At 45.0% G+C, this 24406-nt stretch overlaps 1 protein-coding gene across 1 annotated transcript; it reads left to right on the top strand.

Annotated features, from left to right (window-relative positions):
* The first annotated feature begins 8484 nt into the window (after positions 1-8484).
* On the top strand, positions 8485-22611 carry LOC135529429 (gastrula zinc finger protein XlCGF57.1-like). The gene is made up of 4 exons (XM_064958180.1): positions 8485-9076; positions 9342-9586; positions 9942-10101; positions 20903-22611. The coding sequence occupies exons 1-4, from the start codon at positions 8746-8748 to the stop codon at positions 21877-21879; spliced, it is 1713 nt and encodes a 570-aa protein (XP_064814252.1). The 5' UTR covers positions 8485-8745; the 3' UTR covers positions 21880-22611.
* Positions 22612-24406: the final 1795 nt, after the last annotated feature.

Genomic DNA, 24406 nt, shown 5'->3' with positions numbered 1-24406 from the left:
ATTTGACCATGCTGGTAATTTATGAACATTTGAACATCTTGGCTATGTTCTGTTATAATCTCCACCCGGCACAGCCAGAAGAGGACTGGCCACCCCACATAGCCTGGTTCCTCTCTAGGTTTCTTCCTAGGTTTTGGCCTTTCTAGGGAGTTTTTCCTAGCCACCGTGCTTCTACACCTGCATTGCTTACTGTTTGGGGTTTTAGGCTGGGTTTCTGTACAGCACCTTGAGATATCAGCTGATGTACGAAGGGCTATATAAATACATTTGATTTGATTTGATTTGAAACGGTCATTAAGACACCAACAGCTTACAGACGGCAGACAATTAAGGTCACAGTTATGAAAACTCAGGACACTAAAGAGGCAATTCTACGGACTCTGAAAAACACCAAAAGAAAGATGCCCAAGGTCCCTGCTCATCTGCGTGAATGTGACTTAGGCTGCAAGGACGCATGAGGACTGCAGATGTGGCCAGGGCAGACAGCACTACAGGGAGACAGGACGGACAGCTGATCATCTTCACAGTGGCAGACCACGTGTAACAACACCTGCACAAGATCAGTACATCCGAACATCACACCTGCGGGACAGGTACAGGATGGCAACAACTGCCCGAGTTACACCAGGAACGGACAATCTCTCCATCAGTGCTCAGACTGTCCGCAGTAGGCTGAGAGAGGCTGGACTGAGGTCTTGTAGGCCTGTTGTAAGACAGGTCCTCACCAGACATCACCGGCAACAACGTCGCCAATGTGTTACAGCGAGGCCTGTACTCTGGAGCGGGATCGATTTGGAGGTGGAGGGTCTGTCATGGTCTGGGGCGGTTTGTCACAGTGTCATCGGACTGAGCTTGTTGTCATTGCAGGTGTAAATGTTCCAACTTCAATTCATTATTTCTCAATGATGTTTTAAAGGAGAAGTTTACCCAACAGTGATTCCATACATTGAGACTAGTCCAGTGGAGTTTTCCCTCTCCCCCTCTCTCCCTGTAGTGCTGTACTGAAACAGCTGCTCCCCCTCTCTCTCCCTGTAGTGCTGTACTGAAACAGCTGCTCCCCCTCGCTCTCCCTGTAGTGCTGTACTGAAACAGCTGCTCCCCCTCTCTCTCCCTGTAGTGCTGTACTGAAACAGCTGCTCCCCCTCTCTCCCTGTAGTGCTGTACTGAAACAGCTGCTCCCCCTCGCTCTCCCTGTAGTGCTGTACTGAAACAGCTGCTCCCCTCTCTCTCTCTCCTGTAGTGCTGTACTGAAACAGCTGCTCCCCCTCTCTCTCCCTGTAGTGCTGTACTGAAACAGCTGCTCCCCCTCGCTCTCCCTGTAGTGCTGTACTGAAACAGCTGCTCCCCCTCGCTCTCCCTGTAGTGCTGTACTGAAACAGCTGCTCTCCCCCGCTCTCCCTGTAGTGCTGTACTGAAACAGCTGCTCTCCCTCTCTCTCCCTGTAGTGCTGTACTGAAACAGCTGCTCTCCCTCTTTCTCCCTGTAGTGCTGTACTGAAACAGCTGCCCCCCCCTCTCTCCCTGTAGTGCTGTACTGAAACAGCTGCTCTCCCTCTTTCTCCCTGTAGTGCTGTACTGAAACAGCTGCCCCCCCCCTCTCTCCCTGTAGTGCTGTACTGAAACAGCTGCTCTCCCTCTTTCTCCCTGTAGTGCTGTACTGAAACAGCTGCCCCCCCTCTCTCCCTGTAGTGCTGTACTGAAACAGCTGCTCTCCCCCTCTCCCCCTGTAGTGCTGTACTGAAACAGCTGCTCTCCCCCTCTCCCCCTGTAGTGCTGTACTGAAACAGCTGCTCTCCCCCTCTCCCCCTGTAGTGCTGTACTGAAACAGCTGCTCTCCCCCTCTCTCCCTGTAGTGCTGTACTGAAACAGCTGCAAACACATGACACTCTCCCTCCCCACGTCTGTCTTTCCCCCCTCTCTCGCTCCCTTTCTCCCTCCCTTTCTCTCCCCTTTCTCCCCCATCTCTCCCCTTTCTCCCTCTCTCTCTCTCTCCCCCCCCCCATCTCTCCCTCCCTCCCTCCCCCTCTCTCTTTCTCCCCTCTCCCTCCCCCCTCTGTCTTTCCCCCTCTGTCTTTCCCCCCCTCTCTCCCTCCCTCTTTCTTTCCCCCCTCTCTCCCTACCTCTCTCCCCCTGTTGTGCTGTACTGAAACAGCTACAGTTTGGAGGATGCTAGGAGAACGCTACCTGCCCCAATGCATAGTGCCAACTGTAAAGTTTGGTGGATGAGGAATAATGGTCTGGGGCTGTTTTTTATGGTTCGGGCTCCTTAGTTCCAGTGAAAGGGAAGTCTTAACGCTACTGCATACAATGACATTCTAGATGATTTTGTGATTTCAATTTTGTAGCAATAGTTTAGTGGAAGGCCCTTTCTGGTTTCAGCATGACAATGCCCCTGTGCACAAAGCGAGGTCCATAGAGAAATGGTTTGTTCGAGATCGGTGTGGAAAAACTTGACTGACCTGCACAGAGCCCTGCCCTCAACATCCTGGAACACATTTGGTATGAATTGGAACGCCTACTGTGAAGCCAGGCCTAATCGCCCAGTGGCCGACCGCACTAAAGCTCTTTTGAAGCAAGCAGTGTTCCAACATCTAGTGGAAAGTCTTCCCAGAAGGGTGGAGGCTGTTATAGCAGCAAGGGGGGGGGACCAATTCCATATTAATGCCATTGATTTTGGAATGAGATGTTGGAGAAGCAGGTGTCCACATACAACCTCTATGAGTGGGACCGTTAGGGCGTTTGTTTTCACATTTCCCCAAAACAGATTATTACCGCTGCTTCTACTGCTGTGTGGCAGCATCTCGTTCATCTTTCATTGGTGATGTCACAGCCATGTTGTAATGCTGTATTGCCAAACTAGTGAAGTCACAGCCATGTTGTAATGCTGTATGTCCAAACTAGTGAAGTCACAGCCATGTTGTAATGCTGCCTTGTCCAAACTAGTGAAGTCACAGCCATGTTGTAATGCTGTATTGTCAAACTAGTGAAGTCACATGTTACTTTCAGAATCGTACATACTCTTGGTTATAACAATTGTCAAGCCATTAGTGCCTTAGCCCATACACTGTGCTGTTCCTGCTCCATGTGAATCAGCGTTTAACCACCCCAACTGGATCCTATCTGTCTGTCATCTGTGCCCTTACAACCCCCTTGGAGATGAACACATGAAGGAAACCCTCAACATATACAGTCCACTTATACAGGTCCTCCACTTCAAAAAAAAAAGAGAAAACATCACATTTGCTTATTTGAAATGACGTAATGTAGTCAAGAGATCGTAACAAACTCTGTTTCACGTTAACATGGCTCACTCGGGATATAGAGTCGGTACAGCCACTGGGTTCTTAATGCATCGCGCCGACAGAAACAAACATCTCTCTGGTAAGAAGAAGTGCGAGGGGTGTATGCCTCATGATTAAAGACTCATGGTTTAATCATAACAACATACAGAAACTCAAGTCCTTTTGTTCACCTGACCGAGAATTGCTTACAATCAAATGCCGACCGCATTATCTACCAAGAGAATTCTCTTCGATTATAGTCACAACCATGTATATCCCCCCCCCCCAAGAAGATACCTCATCAGCCATGAAAGAACTTTACTGGACTCTACGTAAACTGGAAACCATACATCTGGAGGCTACATTTATTGTAGCTGGGGATTTTAACAAAGCTAACCTGAGAACGAGACTTCCTAAATTCTATTAGCATATCAAATGCACGACACGGGCTGCTAGCTACTCTGGATCATTGCTACTCTAACTTCCGCAATGCGTACAAAACCTTCAACCGTCCTGCCTTTGGCAAATCTGACCTTGACTCCATTTTGTTGCTCCCAGCGTATAGACAAAAACAGGAAACGTCAGGTCCGTCCAACGCTGGTCTGACCAATCGGATTCCACGCTCCAGGATTGCTATGATCACGTGGACTGGGATATGTTCTGGATAGACTCAGACCACAACATTGATGTATATGCTGACTCGGTGAGCGAGTTCATTAGCAAGTGCATCAGAGATGTTGTACCCACTGTGACTATTAAACATTTCCTAACCAGAAACAATGGGTTTTAAATTTGATTTATTTCACCTTTATTTAACCAGGTAGGCCATTTGAGAGCACATTCTCATTTACAACTGAGACCTGGCCAAGATAAAGCAAAGCAGTGTGACACAAACAACAACACAGAGTTACACATGGAGTAATCAATAAACAAGCCAATGACACAAACAAGTCAATGACACAGTAGAGAAAAGAAAGTCTATATACAGTGTGTGCAAAAGGCATGAGGAGGTAGGCAATAAATAGGCCATAGGAGTAAACAAACATACAATCAATAATACTGTAGAAAAAGTCTATATACAGTGAGTGCAAATGAAGTAGGATAAGAGAGGTAAAGCAATAAATGGGCCTTAGTGGTGAAACACTGGAGTGATAGATGTGCAGAAGATGAATGTGCAAAGGAGCAAAAAATAAATAACAATATGGGGATGAGGTAGTTGGGTGGGCTATTTACAGATGGGCTATGTACAGGTGCAATGATCTGTAAGCTGCTCTGACAGCTGATGCGTAAAGTTAGTGGAGGAGATGTGAGTCTCCAGCTTCAGTGATTTTTTTCAATTCGTTCCAGTCATTGGCAGCAGAGAACTGGAAGGAAAGGTGGAATTGGCTTTGGGGGTGACCAGTGAAATAATGGAGCACGTGCTACGGGTGGGTGCTTCTCTGCTGACCAGTGAGCTGAGATAAGGTGGTGCTTTACCTAGCATAGACTTATAGATGACCTGGAGCCAGTGGGTTTGGCAACGAAAATGAAGATGAGGGCCAGCCAACGAGAGCATAGAGGTCGCAGTGGTGGGTAGTATATGGGGCTTTGGTGACAAAACAGCTTGCACTGTGATAGACTGCATCCAATTTGCTGACTAGAGTGTTGGAGGCTTTTTTGTAAATTACATCACCGAAGTCAAGGATCAGTAGGATAGTCAGTTTTACGAGGGTATGTTTGGCAGCATTAGTAAAGGATGTTTTGTTGTGAAATAGGAAGCCAATTCTAGATGCAATTTTGGATTGGAGATGCTTAATGTGAGTCTGGAAGGAGAGTTTACAGTCTAACCAGATGCCTAGGTATTTGTAGTTGTCCACATATTCTAAGTCAGAACCGTCCAGAGTAGTGATGCTGGACGGGCGGGCAGGTGCTGGCAGCGATCGGTTGAAGAGCATGCATTTAGTTTTACTAGCATTTAAGAGCAGTTGGAGGCCACGGAAGGAGAGTTGTACGGCATTGAAGCTTGTCTGAAGGTTAGTTAACACAGTGTCCAAAGAAGGGCCAGAAGTATACAGAATGGTGTTGTCTGCGTAGAGGTGGATCAGAGAATCACCAGCAGCGAGAGCGACATCATTGATGTATTCAGAGAAAAGTTGGCCTGAGAATTGAACCCTGTGGTACCCCCACAGAGACTGCCAGTGGTCCGGACAACAGGCCCTCTGATTTGACACACTGAACTCTGTCTAAGAAGTAGTTGGTGAAACAGGCGAGTCAGTCATTTGAGAAACCAAGGCTATCGAGTCTGCAGATAAGAATGCAGTGATTGACAGAGTTGAAAGCCTTGGCCAGGTCAATGAATACGGCTGCACAGTATTGTCTCTTATCAATAGCGGTTATTATGTCGTAATGTTTCTTATCGATGGCGGTTAAGATATCGTTTAGGACCTTGAGCGTGGCTGAGGTGCATCCATGACCAGCTCTGAAACCAGATTGCATTGCGGAGAAGGTGTGGTGGGATTCGAAATGGTCGGTGATCTGTTTGTTGACTTGGCTTTCAAAGACCTTAGAAAGGCAGGGTAGGATACATATAGGTCTGTAACAATTTGGGTCTAGAGTGTCTCCCCCTTTTAAGAGGGGGATGACCGCAGCAGCTTCCAATCTTTGGGGATCTCAGACAATACGATAGAGAGGTTGAACTGGCTTGTAATAGGGGTAACAATTGTGGTGGATAATTTTAGAAGGAGAGGGTCCAGATTGTCTAGCCTGGACATTCTGACGCCGCCCCCAGGTGGTGAAGGTAGGGAACAACCTCTCCACCCCACTGATTTTCAACACTGGGGACAAGGGTGTGTTCTTCAACCCTCTCCTGTACTCCCTGTTCACCCATGACTGCGTGGCCATGCTCGCTTCCAACTCAATCATAAAGTTTGCAGACGACACTACAGTGGTAGGCTTGATTACCAACAACGGTGAGACGGCCTACAGGGACGTGGTGAGGGCCCTTGGAGTGTGGTGTCAGGAAAATAACCTCTCACACAACATCAACAAAACAAAGGAGATAATCGTGGACTTCAGGACACAGCAGAGGGAGCACCCCCCCCTCCACACACACACACACACACACACACACACACACACACACACACACACACACACACACACACACACACACACACACACACACACACACACACACACACACACACACACACACACACACGGGACAGTAGTGGAGAAAGGGGAATGTTTTAAGCTCCTCGACGTACACATCACAGACAAACTGAAATGGTCCACCCACACAGACACAATATCACCTCTTCATCCTCAGGAGGCTGAAGAAATTTGGCTTGTCATCTAAAACACTCACACACTTTTACAGATGCACAATCGAGAGCATCCTGTCGGGCTGTACCACCGCCTGGCCGGCACCTTCACCACCCTGAACCGCAAGGCTCTCCAAAGGGTAGTGCGGTCTGCACAACGCATCACCGGAGGCAAACTACCTGCCCTCCAGGACACCTACAGTACCCGATGTCACAGGGAGGTCAAAAAGGATCATCAAGGACAACAACCACCCGAGCCACTGCCTGTTCACCCCGCTAACATCCAGAAGGCGAGGTCAGTAAAGGTGCATCAAAGCTGGGACCGAGAGACTGAAAAAAACAGCTTCTATCTCAAGGCCATCAGACTGTTAAACAGCCATCACTAACATAGAGGGGCTGAAAAACAGCTCCTATCTCAAGGTCATCAGACTGTTAAACAGCTCCTATCTCATGGCCATCAGACTGTTAAACAGCTCCTATCTCAAGGCCATCAGACTGTTAAACAGCTTCTATCTCAAGGTCATCAGACTGTTAAACAGCTCCTATCTCAAGGTCATCAGACTGTTAAACAGCTCCTATCTCAAGGCCTTCAGACTGTTAAACAGCCATCACTAACATAGAGGGGCAGCTGTCAACAACCATTTTTGGCCTCTTTAATAAATGGACTTAGTGAAGGTATCACTAGTCACTTTAAATAACGGCACTATAATAATGTTTACATATCCTACATCACTCATCTCATATGCATATACTTCTATACCATCTACTGCATCTTGCCTATGCCACACGGCCATCGCTCATCCATATATTTAAATGCACATATTCTTCTTCATTCCTTACATTTGTGTGTAAAAGGTAGTTGCTGTGAATTTGTTAGATATTACTGCTTTTGTCCGATCTAGAAGCACAAGCATTTCGCTACACTCGCATTAACATCTGCTAACCATGTGTATGTGACCAATAACATCTGCTAACCATGTGTATGTGACCAATAACATCTGCTAACCATGTGTATTTGACCAATAACATCTGCTAACCATGTGTATGTGACCAATAACATCCACTAACCATGTGACCAGTAACATCTGCTAACCATGTGTATGTGACCATTAACAGCTGCTAACAATGTGTATGTGACCAATAACATCTGCTAACCATGTGTATGTGACCAATAACATCTGCTAACCATGTGTATGTGACCAATAACATCTGCTAACCATGTGTATGTGACCAATAACATCTGCTAACCATGTGTATGACCATTAACATCTGCTAACCATGTGTATGTGACCATTAACATCTGCTAACCATGTGTATGTGACCATTAAATAGCTGCCAACCATGTGTATGTGACCAATAACATCTGCTAACCATGTGTAATGTGACCAATAACATCTGCTGACCATGTGTATGTGACCATTAACATCTGCTAACCATGTGTATGTGACCATTAACATCTGCTAACCATGTGTATGTGACCATTAAATAGCTGCCAACCATGTGTATGTGACCAATAACATCTGCTAACCATGTGTATGTGACCAATAACCATATGTTTGACTTGATTTGATTTAGTGAATATTTTTAGAAACTGCGTTACTTCAGTCAGCAGATGACGAAGGGAGTTTTTCAGATGATGCTTCTCGCGTGACGTATAATGCAGTGGACACACGGGTTCCCACTAGCTACCACAGCCACAATGTCAAAAATGGATGATATCGAAAAAAATTATGAAAACGAACATTTGCTTTTTGGTCTTAATTTAGGGTTCGGCATAACGTTGGCAATGTGGTTAAGGTTAAGATTGAAATCAAAATTTAACCAGATAAATTGTAGAAATGGTTGTTTTTTTTCTGTTGACGTTGAGGCTGTGGTAACTAGTGACGACCGACTGCTGTGGACGCTTCTGGAACGACACGGTTCAACCGTCTCTTTAGCCTGTTAGCCGACAAGAAGGAGAAACGTTGAAGCTCTGTCGACCATATTTGTGTAGTTACACAAATAACGCCCCAGTGATTTAAACACAGTACTGTTAACGTATCTACTAGTTCATTTAAACGTAATTAGCTTGTTATTACATTTGCAAATGTGTTACCGAGCCTAGCACTAGGCTAGTCGCTAATGCTAAGTAGCTAGGTAGCTAGCTAGCTAACATCCCTGACAATGAGCTCACAAAGCTACTCTCCTCCTGCTAATGAAGAGGAGGTCTGCTGGACGGAGAAAGCAGCTATGGGGATGAACATTGTCATTAAAGAAGAAGAAGAGGAGGATATTACAGTGATAGGAACGGAAGAAGCTTGTCGAATTAAAACAGAGGAAGAGGAGGAAGGGATAGAGGCTGTCACCGTGAAAGAGGAAGAGGGGATAGAGGTTGTCATAGTGGAAGAAGAGGTAGAAGCTTTCAGAATAAAAAATGAGATAGAGGAGGATATCACATTGAAAGAAGAAGAACCTTTTGTAGTGAAAGAGGAGACTGAAGATCCGATTAACACCAGTGAGTATTGTCTTAAAAACAGGGGACACACTATGCAGTTGTTGATCAATGGGTGTGATTTTAAAGGGACATTCAACAGACCTCGTTTAAAAGTGGATTTATTTATTTTCCTTTAGTTTGTATTCAGAGTTCGCTTGTCTATTGCTCTCCGACCGAAGGTCCTAGGATGATAATTGACATGTTTGGAATCAGATGAGAGAGCAAGCTGCACCCTTTGTTTTTGTTGTTGTTTTTACCTCTTGTCAAACTCTCTTCCCTTTTACAGATCCACAAACGAGGCAATATGCCGTTTCCTGGCCCTCCCAGGGCTCTACAGTGAAGGAGGACATCAGAAAGACACAGGAAGAATCTAATGTGACACCCGTGAGTCCCAGACAGTTTGGTGGTGATGACGATGCTATTCACTGCGACAAAGAATGGGACGTGAAAGACAAGGATTGGTTTCCTAGCAACAGGCTGAAGGCGGAGTCGGCTCCAGAGAGCCACACCCCAGAGCAGAGGGGGAGTGGTGTGAGTACATCCCAGCCACAAAGTGTTTCTGGTTCTCAACATTCCTTCCCTTAATTCCTGGACCTCCTCCTATAAATGCATTGGAGGAGAACATTTGAGGTTCATCCAAATACTGATATGTGAATGTTTTTTGGCAAATACAGATGATTCTGATTGGACTTTCTCCTCCACAACATTTATAGCAGGAGGTCCAGAGAATGAGAGGAATCAAGGAGGGTGTGTTTCTGATCTGAGGTTTCTCCTCTTGGACTTTCTCCTCCACAACATGTATAGCAGGAGGTCCAGAGAACGAGAGGAATCAAGGTAGGAGAGTGTTTCCCACCCTAAATTGATTGTTTATTTTTGTGGTTTCCAGGACATGTCTTTCCCTCTCCCAGAGTCCCCAGGTCGTGCCTCTCCCACTGTTGCCTTACTGTGGGGTCTGAAGAGGGTGTCTGTGCAGCTGGTCGACTGCAGGAAAACACCGGGTCTGCGTGGAACTGTGAGAGGAGAAGAAGAGGGAGATTCAGATTCAAGTAAGAACAGTGGTGTGTTGATGAGACTGTTGTATAGCAAGCAGCTCATTAGTTCTGTGGTCAGTGTATTCACTGTTGTATAGCAGCTCATTAGTTCTGTGGTCAGTGTATTCACTGTTGTATAGCAGCTCATTAGTTCTGTGGTCAGTGTATTCACTGTTGTATAGCAACTCATTAGTTCTGTGGTCAGTGTATTCACTGTTGTATAGCAGCTCATTAGTTCTGTGGTCAGTGTATTCACTGTTGTATGGCAGCTCATTAGTTCTGAAACTACTCGAGCTGCTTTTTGCTAAAGTAATTGTGTACTGATTGGTGTCATCTCCTTAGTCAGAAGGTGTTTCACCCGTGCGGTCTTGCCATCTCGCTAGTCAGGAGGCGTTTCTCCCGTGCAATCTTGTTATCTCGCTAGTCAGAAGGTGTTTCACCTGTGCTGAGAGTAATGACTTATTGGTTCTCCCTGTTTAATTTGTGAACCCAAGCCTTTTATCCACTGTCTTCCCTGTTTTCTATAGCTCTGCTTCCTGTTGACTCCCTGTCTTAAGTTGGTGTGGGCTTGTCTTTTCGTTTGGCTCTCCGTTGTGGGCATCCATGGTGGGAATCGTTTAGGGCACATTTCCTAGTTGCATGTCAACTTTAAAGGATGTCTTTCAGAACCCCTTCTACAGCCCCACCTGTTTGGTTTTGGTTGTCCCAGGGAGTTTCTTTGTTAGTTCCCTTGTTTGTTTCTACAGCCCCACCTGTTTGGTTTTGGTTGTCCCAGTGAGTTTCTTTGTTAGTTCCCTTGTTTGTTTCTACAGCCCCACCTGTTTGGTTTTGGTTGTCCCAGTGAGTTTCTTTGTTAGTTCCCTTGTTTGTTTCTACAGCCCCACCTGTTTGGTTTTGGTTGTCCCAGGGAGTTTCTTTGTGAGTTCCCTTGTTTGTGAGAGACATTTTCAGTTTGTCTTGTGGTATAGACATTTACCTTCCCACATGTGGATAAGAATACATTACAAATTATAATTTTAACAGAAATACTGATTTTAAAATCAGGGAACTTTAAAATGGAAATTCTAATGTCTCTTTCATTGTGACATCGGTAACCAAGTAACCAACTCCCAAGTGATTCTAGGTCAGCGGTGACCAAACTTCTGTTTCCTGTTACTATTTTATAATAAGAAGAATATAATTTAACTTGGCTGAATAAAATAGAAAGGATATTTTTCCCATCACGGAGCGAGAGTGTACATAATGAAGTGACTATGTTGAGCGTAAAAGTGATCATTTGATGCTAGATTAAGTAATTTCTCAACTATTTGTGAATGATACAAACCTTAGAATAACCTTAGAAAACCTTAGAAATCAGAGTATAATATGGGCTGCATGATGCGACTAGAGGCTATTGATGATTTGAGATATGCGCAAAAAAAGCCTGCGCTCTGTTCCTTGCATGTGAAGTAGCTAGCTAGCTGTAAAATTGCCTGAACAAACTGCACTATCAATTTATGAGTATCTCGCCGAGTTCAATTTGCAGTGTCTCTGCCACTGAGCTATAAAACGGAGTCTGCCTAGAGCGCTGTGGCGCATTAAGTGGAAACAAAGACTGTTCTCAGGGCAGGTCTGCCGGTTTTGACTAGCGTAAGTGACTTTTCGTAGCAGGTTAGTGCAAATAACGTGAAGGTTAGGATAATTAACGTGGTAGGTTAGTAGAATGGGGTTACGGTTAGGATAATTAACGTGGTAGGTTAGTAGAATTAGGTTAAGGTTAGGATAATTAACGTGGTAGGTTAGTAGAATGGGGTTAAGGTTAGGATAATTAACGTGGTAGGTTAGTAGAATTAGGTTAAGGTTAGGATAATTCATGTGGTAGGTTAGTAGAAGGTTAGCTAAAGATGCTGAAACTGTCCCGATGTGACTTGGACATATCTAGCGACAATCAGGCCTGCCCTGAGAACAATCTTGGCCGGGGAGGGAACTGCAGGGAAAATCAGTTTGACCTCATTTCTACCAGCATGCAAAATATGCAACCAGAGGGGAAAATTCTCTAGACCACCTTTACTCCACACAGAACGCACGGGGACTGGTGGTGTAGTTGAGTGAGATGCCTACCTCTACCAAAAGACAGTGAATGTCCCTGCTGTTGACAATGGGACCAGTTTATTCCGATATAATGGAGAAGGTCGAACATCAGACTGACGATGCTGCAGAACATCTAGGTCAAGGCCAACGACGGGTCCTCACCCTGGAGTGGATGTTGAGGGTAGAACATCTAGGCCAACGACGGGTCCTCACCCTGGAGTGGATGTTGAGGGGAGAACATCTAGGTCAAGGCCAACGACGGGTCCTCACCCTGGAGTGGATGTTGAGGGGAGAACATCGAGGTCAAGGCCAACGACGGGTCCTCTCCCTGGAGTGGATGTTGAGGGGAGAACATCTAGGTCAAGGCCAACGACGGGTCCTCAACCTGGAGTGGATGCTGAGGGGAGAACATCTAGGTCAAGGCCAACGACGGGTCCTCGCCCTGGAGTGGATGTTGAGGGGAGAACATCTAGGTCCAGGCCAACGACGGGTCCTCACCCTGGAGTGGATGTTGAGGGGAGAACATCTAGGTCAAGGCCAACGACGGGTCCTCCCAGCTTTTGGTGGCAGCAGTTATATCTAACTACCCCAACAGCAGCTACATTGGATTCCAGGATGATGAGGCTCATAGCGTCCTATACGAATAACATTTTCAAGCAATAACATTGTGGTTTAAAAAAAAATATTAACAAATTAATGTTATTATAAGACATGCAACAACATTTACACAGTTACTAAGCAATTCACAGTGTCACTCAGCATTAGTTAGACCAGGGATTTACAAACATCTACCTAGAGAGCAACCATCTTGTAGAGATTCACTCCAACAGCTGGGCTTGATCAGGTTTGGTTTGAGAACCTACAGGACGGTAGGTCTCTAGGTACAGTGTTTGAGAACCTACAGGACGGTAGGTCTCTAGGTACATTGTTTGAGAATCTACAGGACGGTCGATCTCTTGGTACAATGTTTGAGAACCTACAGGACGGTTGGTCTCCAGGTACAATGTTGGAGAACCTACAGGACGATCGATCTCTAGGTACAATGTTTGAGAAACTACAGGACGGTAGGTCTCCAGGTACAATGTTTGAGAACCTTGGGGTTTATGTAAAACGCAGGGAAGATCCCAATTGCATACTCTTTGTGTCCCTCTCTCCTTCTCAGAACGCATCGGATGAGAAATCCAAGAGAAACTCTGTCTCTCATCCAATGTGTGTTTTGAGAAGGAGATGAGCAGAGGCGACCTGAGGAGGAGTATGTAGTTGAGATCTTCCCACAGAATCCTCATCATTACTCCCTGTATTGACTCAGGCCTGGGAACCAGCCCAGTTCCAAAACTTCACCAGGTTGTAAAACAAGCCTCACTGGGCGCCAGATGAATCGAATCCCCTCATTGGACAGAACGGGTGTTCCCATTCAAGACGACGATGTCATAATGGGTGGACTGTCGGCCGTTGCGAGTGTACCCATTGGAGGCAAAGCAGGAACTAAAAAGCAGGAAGTGTTCCCATCAGTCTGTGCTGTGATTTGTTGAATCAACTCGACTGACATTCCAATAAATACATTCCATTGCATGAGCCAGCTCTGTTAGCGTCATCTGAATGAACATTCTACATTACCATGGAAATTATTGTATCACGTACGGCAAAAGGTGCTGATGTGTGAAGTCTGGAACCAACAGGACCCTGAACAGCTTCTCCCCCCACCCGAGCCATAAGACTGATAAAGAGTTCACCAAATGGCTACCTGGACGATCTGCATGAACTTTGTCTCACATCAACATAAGCTGCTGCTACTGTTTCTCATCTGTCACTTTATTCCTAGTTATATGTACATATCTACCTCCATTACCCCGTACCCCTACACATCAACTACCCCGTACCCCTACACATCAACGACTTAGTACCCCTACACATCAACTACCCCGTACCCCTACACATCAACTACCCCGTACCCCTACACATCAACTACCCCGTACCCCTACACATCAACTACCCAGTACCCCTACACATCAACTACTTAGTACCCCTACACATCAACTACCTCATACCCCTACACATCAACTACCTCGTACCCCTACACATCAACTACCTCGTACCCCTACACATCAACTCAGTACTGGTACTCTGTGTATACAGCCATGTTATTACCTCTTACCCCTACACATCAACTCAGTACTGGTACTCTGTGTATACAGCCATGTTATTACCTCGTACCCCTACACATCAACTCAGTACTGGTACTCTGTGTATACAGCCATGTTATTACCTCGTACCCCTACACATCAACTCAGTACTGGTACCCCTGTGTATACAGCCATGTTATTACCTCATACCCCTACACATCAACTACCTAGTACCCCTACACATCAACTACTCCGTACCCCTACACATCAACTCAGTACTGGTACCCCTGTGTATACAGCCATGTTATTACCTAGTACCCCTACACAAATCAGCCGGGCTAGACAATCTGGACCCTTTCTTTCTAAAATTATCTGCCGAAACTGTTGCCACCCCTATTACTAGCCTGTTCAACCTCTTTCGTGTCGTCTGAGATTCCCAAAAATTGGAAAGCAGCTGCGGTCATCCCCCTCTTCAAAGGGGGGGACACTCTTGACCCGAACTGCTACAGACCTATATCTATCCTACCATGCCTTTCTAAGGTCTTCGAAAGTCAAGTCAACAAACAGATTACCGACCATTTCAAATCTCACCATACTTTCTCTGCGATGCAATCTGGTTTCAGAGCTGGTCATGCCACGATCAAGATCCTAAACGATATCTTAACCGCCATCGATAAGAAACTACTGTGCAGCCGTATTCATTGATCTGGCCAAGGCTTTCGACTCTGTCAATCACCACATCCTCATCGGCAGACTCGATAGCCTTGGTTTCTCAAATGATTGCCTCGCCTGGTTCACCAACTACTTCTCTGATAGAGTTCAGTGTGTCAAATCGGAGGGTCTGCTGTCCGGACCTCTGGCAGTCTCTATGGGGGTGCCACAGGGTTCAATTCTTGGACCGACTCTCTTCTCTGTATACATCAATGAGGTCGCTCTTGCTGCTGGTGAGTCTCTGATCCACCTCTATGCAGACGACACCATTCTGTATACTTCTGGCCCATCTTTGGACACTGTGTTAACAACCCTCCAGGCAAGCTTCAATGCCATACAACTCTCCTTCCGTGGCCTCCAATTGCTCTTAAATACAAGTAAAACTAAATGCATGCTCTTCAACCGATCGCTACCTGCACCTGCCCGCCTGTCCAACATCACTACTCTGGACGGCTCTGACTTAGAATACGTGGACAACTACAAATACTTAGTTGTCTGGTTAGACTGTAAACTCTCATTCCAAACCCATATCAAACATCTCCAATCCAAAGTTAAATCTAGAATTGGCTTCCTATTTCGCAACAAAGCACCCTTCACTCATGCTGCCAAACATACCCTTGTAAAACTGACCATCCTACCAATCCTCGACTTTGGCGATGTTATTTACAAAATAGCCTCCAATACCCTACTCAACAAATTGGATGCAGTCTATCACAGTGCAATCCGTTTTGTCACCCAAGCCCCATATACTACCCACCATTGCGACCTGTACGCTCTCGTTGGCTGGCCCTCGCTTCATACTCGTCGCCAAACCCACTGGCTCCATGTCATCTACAAGACCCTGCTAGGTAAAGTCCCCCCTTATCTCAGCTCGCTGGTCACCATAGCATCTCCCACCTGTAGCACACGCTCCAGCAGGTATATCTCTCTTCTCACCCCCAAAACCAATTCTTTCTCTGGCCGCCTCTCCTTCCAGTTCTCTGCTGCCAATGATTGGAACGAACGACAAAAATCTCTGAAACTGGAAACACTTATCTCCGTCACTAGCTTTAAGCACCAACTGTCAGAGCAGCTCACAGATTACTGCACCTGTACATAGCCCACCTATAATTTAGCCCAAACAACTACCTCTTTCCGTACTGTATTTAATTTATTTATTTATTTTGCTCCTTTGCACATTATTTTTATTTCTACTTTGCACATTCTTCCATTGCAAATCTACCATTCCAGTGTTTTACTTGCTATATTGTATTTACTTTTTTTCCTTTACCTCCCTTATCTCACCTTATTTGCACACATCGTATAGAGACTTGTTTATACTGTATTATTGACTGTATGTTTGTTTTACTCCATGTGTAACTCTGTGTCGTTGTTTGTGTCGAACTGCTTTGCTTTATCTTGGCCAGGTCGCAATTGTAAATGAGAACTTGTTCTCAACTTGCCTACCTGGTTAAATAAAGGTGAAATAAATAAATAAAAACATCGACTCAATACTGGCACTCTGTGTATACAGCCATGTTGTCGTTACTCGTTGTGTTATTACATGTTTTACTTTATTTCTCTATTTTCTTTCTCTTCTCATTGTTGGGCCTGAAAGGAGGCATTTCACTGTTAATCTACACCTGTTGTTTATGAAGCATGTGACAATTAAACTTTGATTTGATGACAACACAGCCAGGTGTTCTCAGGAGTTGACTGTTCCTTTTTGATACTGTTTACAGGCCTCCTGGGCCATATACAGCGTTCCTCACTGAGTTCCCTGAATTCCTATCGGACCTTGTAGTCATAGCAGATAATATTCTAATCTTTGGTGACTTTAATATTCACATGGAAAAGTCCACAGACCCACTCCAAAAGGCTTTCGGAGCCATCATCGACTCAGTGGGTTTTGTCCAACATGTCTCTGGACCCCACTCACTGTCACAGTCACAGTCATACGCTGGACCTAGTTTTGTCCCATGGAATAAATGTTGTGGATCTTAATGTTTTTCCTCATAATCCTGGACTATCGGACCACCATTTTATTACGTTTGCAATTGCAACAAATAATCTGCTCAGACCCCAACCAAGGAACATCAAAAGTCGTGCTATAAATTCACAGACAACACAAAGATTCCTTGATGTCCTTCCAGATTCCCTCTGTCTACCCAAGGACACCAGAGGACAAAAATCAGTTAACCACCTAACTGAGGAACTCAATTTAACCTTGCGCAATATCCTAGATGCAGTTGCACCCCTAAAAACTAAAAACATTTCTCATAAGAAACTAGCTCCCTGGTACACAGAAAATACCCGAGCTCTGAAGCAAGCTTCCAGAAAATTGGAACGGAAATGGCGCCACACCAAACTGGACGTCGTCCGACTAGCTTGGAAAGACAGTACCGTGCAGTACCGAAGAGCCCTTACTGCTGCTCGATCATCCTATTTTTCTAACTTAATTGAGGAAAATAAGAACAATCCGAAATTCCTTTTTGATACTGTCGCAAAGCTAACTAAAAAGCAGCATTCCCCAAGAGAGGATGACTTTCACTTTAGCGGTGATAAATTCATGAACTTCTTTGAGGAAAAATTTATGATTATTAGAAAGCAAATTACACAGACTCCTCTTTAAATCTGCGTATTCCTTCAAAGCTCAGTTGTCCTGAGTCTGCACAACTCTGCCTGGACCTAGGATCAAGAGAGACGCTCAAGTGTTTTAGTACTATATCTCTTGACACAATGATGAAAATAATCATGGCCTCTAAACCTTCAAGCTGCATACTGGACCCTATTCCAACTAAACTACTGAAAGAGCTGCTTCCTGTGCTTGGCCCTCCTATGTTGAACATAATAAACGGCTCTCTATCCACCGGATGTGTACCAAACTCACTAAAAGTGGCAGTAATAAAGCCTCTCTTGAAAAAGCCAAACCTTGACCCAGAAAATATAAAAAACTATCGGCCTATATCGAATCTTCCATTCCTCTCAAAAATCTTAGAAAAGGCTGTTGCGCAGCAACTCACTGCCTTCCTGAAGACAAACAATGTATACGAAATGCTTCAGTCTGGTTTTAGATCCCATCATAGCACTGAGACGGCACTTGTGAAGGTGGTAAATGACATTTTAATGGCATCGGACCGAGGCTCTGCATCTGTCCTCGTGCTCCTAGACCTTAGTGCTGCTTTTGATACCATCGATCACCACATTCTTTTGGAGAGATTGGAAACCCAAATTGGTCTACACGGACAAGTTCTGGCCTGGTTTAGATCTTATCTGTCGGAAAGATATCAGTTTGTCTCTGTGAATGGTTTTGTCCTCTGACAAATCAACTGTAAAATTCGGTGTTCCTCAAGGTTCCGTTTTAGGACCACTATTGTTTTCACTATATATTTTACCTCTTGGGGATGTTATTCGAAAACAATGTTAACTTTCACTGCTATGCGGATGACACACAGCTGTACATTTCAATGAAACATGGTGAAGCCCCAAAATTGCCCTTGCTAGAAGCATGTGTTTCAGACATAAGGAAGTGGATGGCAGCAAACTTTCTACTTTTATACTCGGACAAAACAGAGATGCTTGTTCTAGGTCCCAAGAAACAAAGAGATCTTCTGTTGAATCTGACAATTAATCTTAATGGTTGTACAGTCGTCTCAAATAAAACTGTGAAGGACCTCGGCGTTACTCTGGACCCTGATCTCTCTTTTGAAGAACATATCAAGACCATTTCAAGGACAGCTTTTTTCCATCTACGTAACATTGCAAAAATCAGGAACTTTCTGTCCAAAAATGATGCAGAAAAATTAATCCATGCTTTTGTCACTTCTAGGTTAGACTACTGCAATGCTCTACTTTCCGGCTACCCGGATAAAGCACTAAATAAACTTCAGTTAGTGCTAAATACGGCTGCTAGAATCTTGACTAGAACCCAAAGATTTGATCATATTACTCCAGTGCTAGCCTCCCTACACTGGCTTCCTGTCAAAGCAAGGGCTGATGTCAAGGTTTTACTGCTAACCTACAAAGCATTACATGGGCTTGCTCCTACCTATCTCTCTGATTTGGTCCTGCCGTACATACCTACACGTACGCTACGGTCACAAGACGCAGGCCTCCTAATTGTCCCTAGAATTTCTAAGCAAACAGCTGGAGGCAGGGCTTTCTCCTTTCTCCTATCCATTTTTATGGAACGGTCTGCCGGGGTTCTAGGCAGCCTGCTGGACCAACGGGGTTCTAGGCAGCCTGCTGGACCAACGGGGTTCTAGGCAGCCTGCTGGACCAACGGGGTTCTAGACAGCCTGCTGGACCAACGGTGTTCTAGACAACCTGCTGGACCAACGGGGTTTTAAAGTTGGGGTTCCAAGTTGGTCCAGCAGTTGGGGTTCCAATGGGGTTCTAAAGATGTAACAGATTAACAAATCGTACAGACATACATTAGTCCTCATTTGTCTTACCTTGCATCCTGCTGAACAATTATTTTAGGAGGCATGAGTGGAGGAACTTTGGGTCCCAACTTTGCTGCCTCTCCTGAATGGTGGAGATCCTTCGCTACTTTTTCTCCCCAATTTCGTGGTATCCAATTGTTAGTAGTTACTATCTTGTCTCAATGTGTCGGAGGAAACACCGTGCACCTGGCGACCTGGTTAGCGTGCACTGCGCCCAGGCCCGCCACAGGAGTCACTAGTGCGCGATGAGACAAGGATATCCCTACCAGCCAAACCCTCCCTAACCCGGACAACGCTAGGGCAATTGTGCATCGCCCCATGGACCCAGAGCCTGTGCTCGAACCCAGAGTCTCTGGTGGCACAGCTAGCACTGCGATGCAGCGCCACCCGGGAGGCCCCTTAACATGTATTTTTAACCTCACGCTTAATGTTAAGGACGTCCCCAAGTTATGGAAATCTGCTTTTGTGCTGCCTCTCCTGAATGGTGGAGATCCTTCACTACTTGACAGCTATCGATCCATATCAAAATCATCTGTACTGTCAAAGGTCCTGGAGTCCTTAGTTAGAAGGCCTGCCTCCAAGAAAACAACATCTTAAATGGAATCAGGTTTTACTTCTGGCCACAGCACCCCGTTTCAGCAACATTGAAGGTTTTAAACGTCATCCATTGTGCTCTTGACAAGAAGTTACATTGTGTTGTCTGTCTTTATTGATTTGTTGAAGGCATTTGACACCGTGGACCATGCTGTGTTGGTGCAAAGGTTAAAAATTATATGGGTATTACTGGTCATGCTCTAGATTGGTTAATAAACAACCAATAAACAACCAATCAAATTGCACACCATGTGTAATGGCGGATGGTTGAGTCCAGAGTTGTGCTCAGGTGTTCCGCAAGGTTCTATTTTGGACCCACTGTTCATGAACAGCGGATGTTCATTTTGTATATCAACATCATTGGGGATCATATTGAAACAGCGGATGTTCATTTTTTTATGTAGATGATACTGTTCTTTATTCAAGTGGTAGTAGTTTGTCTTTAGCTTTTGAAAATGCCCAAAGAGCATTTAAACACCATACATCAGAATCTGTATGATTTTAAAGCTGGTTCTGAATTCGGGTAAAACAAAATGCATGATATTTCCAAATGCCAGGGATGTTGTTAATCATGTCATCGCTACATTGGATGGACATACTATAGAGCAAGTCAGTGTACAAATATTTGGGTGTGTGGGTTAACTGCCTTGTCAGCTCGGGGATTTGATCTAGCAACCTTTCAGTTATTGGCCCATGTTATGTCAATGAGAAAAACCCTGTATAAATAAAATGTTAAATAAAATAAAAACATTCAAAACAATAGCCAATGCTAACTAGCATCCGCTAACATACCTGTAGACTTCCAGTAATTTCACTAAAACGAGTTGACTGTCTTCATAGGAAGACAGTTATTTCATTCAGGTCTCTCTTTTAAATAAACACTTTTTTTGGCAGGTGAAAGAACAGACTCAGAGGAGCCAGAGACGTCCAACCCAGCAGGACAACACCACTGCTCCCACTGTGGAAAGAGTTTTTCCCGGTTAGGGTCCCTGAAAAGGCACGAGATGATACATACAGGAGAAAAGCCTTTCCACTGCTCCCAGTGTGGAAAGAGTTTTGCCATGTTATTTTGCCTGAAACGACATGAGATGATACACACAGGAGAAAAGCCATTCCACTGCTCCCAGTGCGGAAAGAGTTTTGCCCGGTTATGGCAGCTGAAAATGGATGAGAGAAGGCACAGAGGAGAGAAGCCTTTCCGCTGCTCCGATTGTGGAAAGAGTTTTACCCAGTTTGGGGGCCTGAAGGAACATGAGAGAATGCACACAGGAGAAAAGCCCTTCAACTGTTCCTTTTGTGGAAAGTGTTTTTCCCGGTTGAGGCACCTGAAAACACATGAGAGAATTCACACAGGAGAAAAGCCCTACCATTGCCAACATTGTGGAAAGAGTTTTACCCGGTCTGGGCACCTGAAAGCACATGAGAGAATTCACACAGGAGAAAAGCCCTTCCACTGCTCCCTGTGTGGAAAGAGTTTTACTCAGTTAGGGGGCCTGACAAAACATAAGATATTACACAAAGGAGAGAAGCATTTCCACTGCTCCCTGTGTGGAAAGAGTTTTATCCAGTTATGGGGCCTGAAAACACACGAGTGGACACACATGAAAGAGAAGCCTCACCCCTGTTCCCAGTGTGGAAAGAGTTTTACCCGGTTGGGGCACCTGAAAACACATGAGAGAATTCACACAGAAGAAAAGCCCTTACACTGCTCCTTGTGTGGAAAGACTTTTATTCAGTTACTGGGCCTGAAAAGACATGAGTGGACGCACATAAAAGAGAAGCCTCACCCCTGTTCCCAGTGTGCAAAGAGTTTCACACAGTCAAGATACCTGAAAAAACATGAGTTGACACACTCCGCAGAAAAGCCTTGAAAGAATCCACATTGCAGAGAAATATATATTGGGAAGATATTTACCTGGTTAGGGAACCTGAAAGACCATGAGTTAACAGGCACAGGGGAAGTACCTTACCTCTGCTCTCAGTGTGGAAAGAGAGATTTAACGACACTCATTAATTAACTGATGTATTTAACACATACAGTGCTCCAACACTTGCCTCATTTTTTTTCACTGACTGCTTATGTGTTTATGCCACACGAAATCAAATTGTACAAAGTGAACTCAATGTTTTTAAATGAATTGAACATGGAGTGAGTATATCTGTTTCAGTATAGAGTAGGTCAGTTGTAATGCATTTTAATTAAATTATAACTTTTTAGAACTCTGTCTTTGTGTATTTTCCTCTGTGTGTTAATCAAGTGCTATCTAGTTACATGTGATATATTTCCTCTTGTGTTTGTATTGTGTATGTGTGTGTGAAAAAAAATAAACAAATGTACAGACTCAGAAAAACGTACAATTCTTATTTAAACAGTATTTATTCACAATGTACATGTTAATATTGAGAGGGTTGTACTGCAAGGCAGGACCAATAAGGGCTAGCCATCTAACTTTATTTAAATATAGTACCAGAAACAACTATGATTAATAATAATAACTACGATTTTCTGGTTGAATTCAAAAATCTGAACTTAGGTACTTTCGCAAGGCACTGTATGTGTTTTTCAGTACAAAATAATAAAAGGTATCTGGCTAACTCATCGATCCTGCTGTTGTTGTATACCACTCAGGTCTGCCTAGAGGAAAACAGTCCAGGTCTCCACCACCCTACACACACACCGTTCCACCACCCTAGGAGAGACAAATACCCCCCCACACACACATACACCCCCGTTCCACCACCATAGGAGAGACAAATACCCCCCCCCCCCCCCCCCACACACACACACACACACACCCGTTCCACCACTATAGGAGAGACAAATACCCCCCCCCACACACATACACACCCGTTCCACCACTATAGGAGAGACTAATACCCCCCCCCCACACACACACATACACACCGTTCGGCGCATTTTCCATTCATAAAACACGTCGCTTGCTGTTCTAAAACTCCTCGCGGGCTGTAAATAATTGTATTTTACATGTTGGATGTTCAGTCATGTTTGTTACCACATTAGCCAGGTAGATAACAACCTGTTAACTTTATTGGTACATTCAAACATTTGGGGGCACAGAAAGACTGGAAACGGGAAAGCTTCTTCAGGAGATCATAGCAATGTATGAATGACAGATCTCTTGGTCGTCACAAACGTTCTGAAAGAGACCGTGTTCTATGTTCCGCATCTCAATAGGAAATGGTGCTTTTACATCGTGTAAAAACCTAAATATTACACAAATTACTTATTTGTCTCAATATTCTTGGTATTTCTAATAAACTAGTTTCTAGGGCACAGCATGTGCTTCAGAAGTAGCTAGACATATAAGCTATATCTCAATCGCTAAAAAAAAAATATTAATATATATTTTTTTCTGTAAAACATGCAGTTATATTGGCGTTATTAGTCCTGAACCCGATACTATGAATTAGGTTTGAGGAGTTAGCGAGGTAACTTAGTGGTTAACTCTTGAATTCAACTCGAGATAACCAGTCACACGAATGTGGCTCACCTTTAAGCCAGGTACATTTCTATTGTAAGGAATCATTCAGGACTAACCTGATCTGGGGCAGGCTAACTCAGGACTAACCTGGTCTGGGGCAGGCTAACTCAGGACTAACCTGGTCTGGGGCAGGCTAACTCAGGACTAACCTGGTCTGGGGCAGGCTAACTCAGGACTAACCTGGTCTGGGGCAGGCTAACTCAGGACTAACCTGGTCTGTGGCAGGCTAACTCAGGACTAACCTGGTCTGTGGCAGGCTAACTCAGGACTAACCTGGTCTGTGGCAGGCTAACTCAGGACTAACCTGGTCTGTGGCAGGCTAACTCAGGACTAACCTGGTCTGGGGCAGGCTAACTCAGGACCAACCTGGTCTGGGGCAGGCTAACTCGGGACTAACCTGGTCTGGGGCAGGCTAACTCAGGACTAACCTGGTCTGGGGCAGGCTAACTCAGGACTAACCTGGTCTGGGGCAGGCTAACTCAGGACTAACCTGGTCTGGGGCAGGCTACCTCAGGACTAACCTGGTCTGGGGCAGGCTAACTCAGGACTAACCTGGTCTGTGGCAGGCTAACTCAGGACTAACCTGGTCTGGGGCAGGCTAACTCGGGACTAACCTGGTCTGTGGCAGGCTAACTCAGGACTAACCTGGTCTGGGGCAGGCTACCTCAGGACTAACCTGGTCTGGGGCAGGCTAACTCAGGACTAACCTGGTCTGTGGCAGGCTAACTCAGGACTAACCTGGTCTGGGGCAGGCTAACTCGGGACTAACTCCACTTATCCTGAATCAGGTGTCTGAGCTGCGAGTTGAGGACGAATGAAAATCGAATTTCCTCCCTCTCGCAAAGATTGCGTAATTGTCCCATTTAATTTGAGGAAGACTGATATAAATATTTAA

This window comes from Oncorhynchus masou, unplaced genomic scaffold (assembly GCF_036934945.1).
Source record: "Oncorhynchus masou masou isolate Uvic2021 unplaced genomic scaffold, UVic_Omas_1.1 unplaced_scaffold_1164, whole genome shotgun sequence".
Taxonomy (NCBI): Eukaryota; Metazoa; Chordata; class Actinopteri; order Salmoniformes; family Salmonidae; genus Oncorhynchus; species Oncorhynchus masou.
The sequence above is the reverse complement of the archived record's forward strand: the minus strand, read 5'-3'. Positions and strand labels throughout refer to the sequence as shown.

What these genes read in the sequence shown, in the direction of transcription:
- LOC135529429 (XM_064958180.1), top strand. Translation starts at nt 8,746, where the DNA reads ATGAGCTCACAAAGCTACTCTCCTCCTGCTAATGAAGAGGAGGTCTGC. An exon ending in CAGAGCAGAGGGGGAGTGGT is followed by an intron (nt 9,587 to 9,941) that starts GTGAGTACATCC and finishes TGTGGTTTCCAG; the next exon opens with GACATGTCTTTCCCTCTCCC. An exon ending in AGAGGGAGATTCAGATTCAA is followed by an intron (nt 10,102 to 20,902) that starts GTAAGAACAGTG and finishes TTTTTTTGGCAG; the next exon opens with GTGAAAGAACAGACTCAGAG.